Below are 9,020 nucleotides of genomic sequence, written 5' to 3' on the forward strand. Positions count from 1 at the left end.
TCAAATCATCAGAAGCCGTAAGGGCAGAAGCAGCATCGATTTTAATCTTTTCATGCAGTAAATATCGATAAATATCACCCCTACAAACAACAGCTGTTTTGGGGGCCTCTGTAATTTTTAAGAGGGGGAAGGGGTCCTGGGGGGAAAAAAGTTTAAGGAACGCTGATCTAGGTTCATCCAACATGCTAGCATAAAACATGACTGGTTAGTTTGTGGTTAAGGATGCGGTAAGAATGCAGCAAACCCCACTTCCGTGGATCTAGCCACCTTTCCGAGCCCTCTAGGTGGGTGGTATTGCAAATCCCATCGTTCCCAGCTAACATAACCTTGCTGATTTGGGGTTAAGGCTGCTGAAAGATATCCGATCAGGGAAGCCACGTTGCTGCAGAGAGACAAACTTTAGATGTTGCAATAAACCAGAGTTAGGTCTGGTTTGGCCTTTGACACCCATGGTTTGGGATGGTGGACTACAATCACCCCATTTTGAGGGGGTTCATGCAATGGGCTGAATCCCTAACTAGGCACCCATGTTTTCTAAGTTTGGCAGGTTGTAAACACAGCTCTTGGGCTCTGCAAGGTCACATTCTACGGCTTAGCGCGCCGGGTGAATTTTGCTAATCGTGATTCCTTTAACAAATCATGGTTCAATCAAGGCTTAGTGTGATGTGTGAACCTAATTACAGGGGTAGGAAACCAGTCCCTGGGAATTAAACCTGGGAATGTCCACCAAGAATCCACCATAACTCCATTTTTCGAAAAACGTTTGTTCTAGCTTCGAGGAAAAACGAAGTAACTGCAATTCGGATTAAGTTTCCTTATAAACTCCCGGTAGGTGTGTTGGGAAGTAGTGGGTTTCTTAAGGGCGGGTCTCTTGCACTTTGAAGCAGCCTATTTGCACAATCGGAGTGGACTTGGGTCTATTTTTCTTTCTTTCTTTTGCTTGGGCTGTTTCTTGGGGGGGGTTGGGTTTCACGTCCCCCTTGCTTTGTACGCGTATGCAAACCCACAAGACGTGTGTTTGTGCTCGTGCACAAACACACAGTTAGGTGCGTGCTTATCTTTCAAACTCCGTTCTTGGTTAATTACAGGTGATCCTGGAACGCTACCCGAAGGAGAAAATGTTACCAGCCTTGAACAAGATTAAATTTTTAGTCCCCCAAGACTTCACCATGGGCCAGTTCGTAACCATCATCCGGTGAGTATTTGAAATCCATGGCAGTCCAAGGCGAAAAATGCAAATGGACACTTCAGGGTTTATTTCTGCTAACCATTCAATTTTAAATGGGGTGTGATTAGCTCCCAACTGGCTAGATTTGCATTTGAAAACCAAGTCATTAAATCGTGATTGCCAACTGGGGGTGGGGGTTGTTGGATTCCTCAAATGAGCAAGCAAGATTTTCAAGATCCCTTTCACCCCATGAATCAAGATCCCCGAGATCCCTTCCCACCCCGTAAATCAAGATCCCGAGATCTCTTCCCACCCCGTGATTCTACTCTGAGCAATCTTATTCTGGTTGGGAAGGATGGCCAACTTAAAAGAAGACCGGGGAGAGGGCATTTTGGCAAAGGCGTCTTTTCAGTTTGGTAGACTTTTTTTTTTTCAACCCAACAGGCTGTTTTAAAAATAACAAAAAGATTTATGGGGTGCCTGCTGAATGGCGACCTGTCCCCGCAACCATTTATCAGGTCTGACCGAAGCAGTGGTGGGGCTAATTGGATTTACCTGTTCCCCTGCAGGAAGCCAAACTCCTATTACATTTCTGCAGAAAGGGGGGAAAAAATGAATTAGGTTATTATAATATTCCTTTCCAGCGCAAAGGAAAACCTTCGTTTGCGTAGGCTTACGTCGGTGCTCTTTGGAAATAAAAATGCAGGAAAAAGTCAGATCTAAGGGGGATCAGCTGGGGGGGGCTCCAGTTTGCTTCCTAGCTAGTTTCCAAACCAGATTGGACCATCCTGGCAACCCCCTTTGGCCACACTAAGAGGCTTTCGAAATGGCAAAAACGCCCCCCGCACAGTGGCAAGGATGAGACCTCAAAGCTGCCTGTTCTTCTCCCCCAGCAACAGGATGGCCCTCGGATCCACGCAGGCCTTCTACTTCCTCGTGGACGGCAACCACAGTCTTGTGAATATGTCCTCCACCATGGCTGAAGTCTACACCACCTACAAAGACGAGGACGGCTTCCTCTACATCACTTACGCCTCCCAGGAGATGTTCGGATGAGGGCCGTCGACCCCTTGGAAGACGGGATGGGTAGTCTCCTCCTTCCCCATCCTGGCCGCCTTTCTTCTGGATTACACCGTTCTGAACATGCGTCTTTAGATCTGTTTACCTTCACTGAACATACAACCTGGAGCGCTTCTGTTTTTCCCAGTGGGCAGGACAGGTTTTTTACGGGAAGGCGAAGTCCATTTGGGGTTCCTGAGCTGCGGGAACCGTTTGGGGCCAATGTCTTCTCCTTGGTGCTTTTCAAAGGAGGCCTAGCTAAGAACTTTGCTTCCTCCTGATCTTGGATAAATATTTTCCTTTTCTGCTCCAGATGCGCCAGGATACAGCACCCTGCTTCAGTTTGGGGGCAAACGCTGAGTCCTCTGCTGTTTCCAGTGTCCAAAACCCAAATCGTGGTTTTTCTCACGTCCCCAAAGCAAGACAGAGATGGGGACTCTCCAGCTGCTGTTGGGGTACAACTCCCAGTATCCCTTTCCCTTGGCCGTACCAGCTGAGGCTGCTGGGAGTTGTAGTTCAGTTCAGCTCCAGTGTAGAGAGAACTCAATGCTGATGGTTGTGCAAACTAGAGGATTAACTTGAGGCACCCACCAAAGGAATCACAACTATCTAAAAGGGCAACAGATCAGCAAAGGTTTTTCTTGCCCGGTTTGCGGGGGGAGAAGGAGCGAGCTTGTTTTCATTGCTGCTGGTGAATTTAAATTGAAAGTGTTTAAAAAAAAACTGCAGAAAAAGAAATGTTGGAAATGGCTAAAGTAGAAATCAAAAGTAAATTGCATGTGGTTGGCAAGCCCTGGAGAAGGGGAACAACATCATTGTTCATTTGGAGTATTTCTCAGCTCTTCCATTTTGACTAGCAAACAGGAGTTTAAGCCTGGTTTCCTTTTCTTCTGGCTCCAATTTCAGAGTGAAAAAGGGGGAATGATTTTCTCCCCCTAGTTTCCTCTACAACAATCCTGACACCCCAATAAACAGAGACTGTTTCTCTGCTCCAAACCAAACTCTTAGCTTCAAACGGGGTCGTAGCCTTCCTTAACTGTGTAAGGAACGGTGCTAAATCTTGGTTTCGGCCTAAGTCTTGGTAAGTGGCTGAATGCTTTCAAATGGCCTGCAGAATGAGAATTAGGAGTCAGAAGAGATACGAGTGGGTGGGGGGGGGAAAAAAACAGGAAGCACTTCTGGTTCACAATGTGATGTAAGAAAAATCTTTCTTGGGTAGCACAGTGGCTTACGACGATTTAAATTGTTGGTGGGACGAACACACAAAACCAGCTTCCTGTTTTAAGTCTACACCCTTTAATTCAGCCAGCGTGGTTAGCAACAAGGAACTGCATAAAGTTTGTTCTTCCTTTTTAAGCTGGGGCAATGCAAAACCCAGTTTTGGGCGGGCTGGTTCCAAGATCCTCGTTCAAACTCCTACCTCCGGAAAGCAGACTTAATGTCCTCTACACCAAATTTTTCCCACGTAGCAGCTGGATCACTAATGAAGACCCAAAAGGGGGAAAATCACTTGGATAGCTTCCAGCCCCCCCCAAAGTGGGCTACAACTATCTCCTACAATGCCTGCTTTAGGGCCAGGTTCACACAATCAACTAGTGTTTTTCAAACTGGGCAACTTTAAGAGGTGCAGACTTCAACTTTGCTAGCTGGGGAATTCTGCGCTAAACCATCCAAGGGCTTGTGAGAGGATCTTGCACCAATTCAGCCCATTGTGCCCTATGCTATACAACCTGATAAAGCAAACCATCGATAAGAGCGATATGTGATTTCTGTCTTAAAAGTTAGCTGGCAGACCAAATACTTCGGCTCATCCCCCTCTGGAACAGCGGTTGATGCCCAACGTGGCACAGGTTTGAACTATTGGGCTCCTGGCGGTCTCTAAGCTGGTTTTCCTGCAGACGTTTCACTACCAGGCTAGGTAATGACATCAGTGTGTGGGAGAGAAGGGTTTGCTGCTATATATAAACAGCCAGCAAACTTCACTCCTCCATGCAGTGAGGTTACCTAGGCTGGTAACGAAACGTCTGCAGGAAAACAACCGAGTTCAGGGAATGCCGAGAACCCAACACACTTGTGCGACTAAAGCTAAACATGTTTCAGTTGGGTAAGTATTCCGTTAGAGGTGGAAAATGAAGTCCCGTACACCCCAAGAGATTCAGAAGCGCTGAGTTTTGATTTTTCTTTTCTTTTTACTGTGGAATATGTGTCTTTAGCAATAAGGCTGTATTGGAACTACTTACAGAACAAACAGGTTAGAGAACTGGAACATGGCAAATGGCAGTGGCTGCTTGGAAGGAGAAAGAAGGACGTCATTCAGAGATGGGGAAGAAGAGTTCTAGTATGCCCCAACATTTGGGTGGGTGGAGGGCTCAAACCAGTTCCTCGTCCGCAATATTTCAGCATCCAGTTGGGTCGGAAGCAATCTGCCGCCCACTCACTTTAGGCAGTGTTACGGCGTTTAAAAAGAGATCCTGCACCTTTTTGCCAATGAGTTTTGCCCACTTTGTACCATTACAACCAACATCAGATCCTGGTGCCCCTCGGCCACAAGGACGCCAATCGTTTCCCGTCCCCACAAATGAAATTCTGAGCTGCCACCGTGACGGAGAACGGATCTGCCCACAACCCAGCGAGGCTGATCTTTCAGAGGGCTAAAACACCGGCTTTAGAAGACTCGCTGTACCGGCAGTTTAACCCACAAATAAATACAGAAGATAAGCCATCCTCGTTCGGTGATGGTTTATGGTGGCTAATTTCCAGTCGTGGTGTAGGGAATGGCTGGAGGCGACTCTGCGCTGGCAAAGCGTTCGCCCCTAAGGGGAAACCAAACACCCAATCTCTGCAGCAGTTGTAGACAGGGTGACATTTACGAAGTCGGGCAAAACGACCCAGCCAAGGAGGAAGTGGGAAAACCAGAAACCAGCCGTGGGGCTTCTTGCAGGAATGAGAAGACCAGAGGATTCTGCCTTTTCTTCTGGGAATCAACAGCGTGCCCTAGGAAGGATTTTCCACGTCATGTTTACAGCGTTTCACCGCCAGGTCTTCGTTGTGGGCCTTCCGGATGTGCCGGTAGAGGTCTCCGGATTGAGTGTAACTCCGCATGCAGTAGCGACATTCATACGGGCGTTCCCGGGTGTGGACGGTGGCGTGGCGGCGCAGCGTGTAGGAGCAGGAGAAGGTTTTCCCACACGTCTTACAAGTGGGTACCTCCTCGGTAAAAAGGCCAAAGTTAGAGTGGGACTCGTAATCCTGCAAGTAGATCTGTTCGTGCAAGGGAGGAGTCACCATGGTGGAAAAGGTTTGTCCTCCGGGCACATGGATCATGTGGTATGGCCCGTGCTCTTGGGGCAGGAAGTTGCTCTCCGAAGAGACCTCTTCCATCCCGCCGGGCTCTTCAAAACTGTCCGGGTGGCGCCCACAGCCTCCCCCCAAGCCCACCTCCCCGCCGGATTTCTGGAAGACGCTTTCTAGCCTCAGGTCAGGGGTCGGTCCCTCCAACTGCTCTGCCGCATCAGGCTCCTCATCCGAGATCACGATGGCCTCCACCTTGACCTTGGTGGAGGACTGATTTGGCTCCTTGAGCCCAAACGTGCTGGTGCTCCCAGCCCGCTGTTCGGCATACCTCTCCGGAGGGGGATCTACGCTGGATGGCCCTTCGGCTCCGTTCCCAGCGGAAAAACAGCTGTACAACAGAGTTTCGGTGGAACTGCTGGGGCTGGAGAGGGAGACGTCCACGATAGGAGGTGGAAGAGGCCGAGCGGAGGAAGGCGCTTCCATGCCTGGCTGCGTGGTATCTGCCACATCCAGCGTGGAGGCCAGCGGTTCCTCCGAAGGCATTTTCTCTCCTGCTTTCCAGTCTTTTCTGTTTTTCTCTGGGTTGCAGGAGTGAGGTGGGGGCAAGGATAAGGCCTGGGCTTGCGGGGGCTGAAGCAGACATTCCTCCTCCTTCTTTGTGCTGTCAGCTTCTGCCAAAGCCCGAGCTTGCAGCTTCTTCTTACACACCTTGACGATGTCGTTCATGTGCAAATAACTGGCCGCAGCTAAGATGTCCTCCACCGGCATGTCGCTGAAGGAGAGGCTCCCTTTATACATGAACTCCAGCAAGAGACCGAAGGCAGGCGCCGTGACAATCTCGTTGTTGATCGAGACCAAGTCTCGCTTATCCAGCCGCTCCTTGTAGAACATCTGGAAAAAGGCACTGCAGGAGGCGAGGACGGCCCGGTGGGCGAGGAACTGGGTGCTGCCCACCAGGACCGTGCAGTCACAGAGAAACCCCTCGTGTTGCTGTTCCCAAAGCCTTCGTAGTAAGTTCTTGCTGTGGTCGGGGAACTCCATCGCGCGGGCTCTTTCAGGACAGCAGGAATGCTAAAGACATAGTCTGGCCCACTTGGAGCAGCCGACAAGAGAGGGAGAGAACAAGAATCATTGCTGGAAGCAAATAATAATAATAATACTTGATGGGTGGATAAAAATGCCAAATCCAGTCTAAACATCTGGCTGACTCTGTGCCTAACCGTCATAGTTTATTAGATTTATATGCTGCCCGATTCCCAGAGATTCTGGGTGGCAGATTCTATTTTAGGAATCAGACCAGTTTTTTATTCTAGATTTCCATGGGTTGATTATTTCTTCGATTTATATGACTGCTCATCTCGTACCCATGACTCTGGGCGACGAAGTTTTAGAATAAAATACCTACAGTGGCTAAACTAAGCTTAAAAAATAAAAACCCAGGAAAAATAAAATGTATAGCAGCTGAAGGATCACTCAAGGTCTTCCACGCAGCTGGAAAACAGGCTCCGTTACACACCCCAGGCTTGGGCAGAGAGTCAATATTGTAAGTCCTGGTTTGCATAACTGGGATTTGTAGAACAGACCATCATTGATTCGTACATCCTTTATCCCATTTAGATCCCACCCCCATCATACACAGACCCCAGCATCCTAAATTAAGGGATTTGGGGCCTCTCAAAGATCAGCCAGTTTGAACATCAGGCCCAGTTTCCCCGATCATGGCCTATCAGATGATGATTCATTACAGCTTATGTGACCTGGTCCCCTTCTTGGCTGCCAACAATTTAAGAACCTAGAAAAATACATAAAATCTACCCAGCTTTTTCCAAGCCCTTCCCACCGGGCATCCAATGGGCAGTGCATGATGGGTGCTGTAACCCCAGCCCATCTGGAGGGCCCCAGGATTGGGGGAGCAAAGGCTGGCAGACTCCTTTCTCCCCCCCATTAAACTGCCCCCACCATTTCCTCCCCCTCTGCAAAGTTGGGGGGACCTGTTGCCCCCTCCCCAATTGCCCCCTCTTCTCTGCACCCCTGTAATTCCTTCCCACTCATGTCGGGGGCTGCTCCCCATTATATCTCTGCGCCCCCTCCCCAATGCTGACTCCTTAATTGGCCCCCCACTGCTGCCCCCCCTTTTTAAGGAGAAGCTAGGCGGGTGGATGGATCACGGGGCGCCCTTCTTCCTCCCCCCCAACAGGGGGTGCGTTGGGCGATGGAGGGACCCCTTCCTTCCCCCACTTACCTACCACAAAGCAGAGGCCTCCAGGGACCCGCCCCCTTCTGCTTGATTGGCCACTCGCCTCTGCCCCTCTCCGGGAAGGCGGAGTATCAGCTGTCACTCCCAGGGCGCCTCTGCTCCTGAATGGCTCCCTCGCCGCGCTCATTCCCGCCCGTCGCCGCCCTCGTCCAACCTGGGCGCGGCTGCGAGATGAAAGGCGATTGGGGCTGGCCCCGCCTGCTCTTTCCTTTTATTGGCCGAGCGTGACTCAGACCCGGATCTCCGATTGGAGGAGGCGCGCGGCGGCGCCAACGTTTTCGAGGGTCAGTGGCTGAGCCGCCGTTCCCCCCTAACGGTGATTGGTGGAATAGCGTTTCAGAAGAAAACCCAAGAGGCGAGGAGGAGGAGGCGGAACTTCGGTTTCCCCGGTTACCAAGGAGGGGCGGGGGCTGTTCTGTAAATATTGAAAGATGCAAATTAACAATGCAGCTGTTATAATGAGCCATTGCTTGAAATACTAAGCTAAGGAGCACAAACCTCTTATTTTTAGTCAGAGCAAAACCCTTTTCAGAATAAATATAATGCATTATTAATTCTTTTTAACCATATGACTTTTAATAAAGGAAGCCCTTTAAATGCCATCATCTGTATTTTAATTACAGCAACCTGTAATTAAACAAAGCCCTTCTCTTGCTTCCTCTAGATATCTTTTTTCTTGTTGCAACCCTGTAGAAATAATCGTTGCAACGAGGGTGCAAAACAGGGTCCCAGCAAAATTTTCTTTGCAATTGTTGGGGGGGGGGGAATAAAAAAATGTGGGCTTTTCCCCCATCAAGATAGACAGTAAATGTTTTTAATCCAAAATGCTCATCATTGGGCCAGCTTACATTATTCTAACATATACTACTATTTGAATGTTTAGCATTCAGGAAGTAGACACGGTTGTCATTTCAATGAATATTCTCTATATTGTGTTTGTAAGAATTTTGCATGATGGTTTTAGAGGCTCTGTAGGGTTACAATATATGTGCTGGTTTAGTAGTGTCCCAACTGTAATTTAAATTGATGACATGCAGGTTAAGAGCCAATTTAATTGCGAGCCACACAGAGTCACCCTGGGTGGCATATAAATTTAATAAATGGAAGGAAGGAAGGAAGGAAAGAGAGAGAGAGAGAGAAAGGGAAGGGAGGAAGGGAGGAAGGAAGGAGAGAGAGAGAGAGAGAGAGAGAGAAAGGGGAAGGAAGGAAGGAAGGAAGGAAGGAAGGAGGATGGATGGATGC

At 49.0% G+C, this 9,020-nt stretch overlaps 2 protein-coding genes across 3 annotated transcripts; one reads left to right on the plus strand and one right to left on the minus strand.

Moving 5' to 3' along the window:
* Positions 1-726: 726 nt before the first annotated feature.
* On the plus strand, positions 727-3,594 carry LOC103067963 (microtubule-associated protein 1 light chain 3 gamma-like; the record flags this gene model as incomplete). The annotated part of the gene is made up of 3 exons (XM_088137331.1): positions 727-828; positions 1,089-1,195; positions 2,062-3,594. Coding segments are annotated over 3 exons (372 nt in total), but the record flags the coding sequence as incomplete, so codon positions are not given.
* A 365-nt stretch (positions 3,595-3,959) lies between these two features.
* Positions 3,960-7,906, minus strand: ZBTB3 (zinc finger and BTB domain containing 3). 2 transcript variants are annotated; one of them, XM_007442200.4, is made up of 2 exons: positions 7,764-7,906; positions 3,960-6,613 (listed from the first exon to the last, which is right to left on the minus strand). In XM_007442200.4, the coding sequence occupies exon 2, from the start codon at positions 6,560-6,562 to the stop codon at positions 5,222-5,224; it is 1,341 nt and encodes a 446-aa protein (XP_007442262.2). In that variant the 5' UTR covers positions 6,563-6,613; positions 7,764-7,906; the 3' UTR covers positions 3,960-5,221. The 2 variants fall into 2 exon arrangements, with proteins under 2 accessions (XP_007442262.2, XP_025031444.2); XM_025175676.2 differs by having other exon boundaries at positions 7,768-7,806.
* Between the last annotated feature and the right edge of the window lie 1,114 nt (positions 7,907-9,020).

The sequence above is a fragment of the Python bivittatus genome, unplaced genomic scaffold (assembly GCF_059951505.1).
Source record: "Python bivittatus isolate LINGU-HERP-01145 unplaced genomic scaffold, Pbiv_v1 ctg000180_np1212, whole genome shotgun sequence".
NCBI lineage: Eukaryota > Metazoa > Chordata > Lepidosauria > Squamata > Pythonidae > Python > Python bivittatus.

Coding starts and splice junctions, on each gene's coding strand:
- ZBTB3 (XM_007442200.4), bottom strand. CDS start 6,562: ATGGAGTTCCCCGACCACAGCAAGAACTTACTACGAAGGCTTTGGGAA.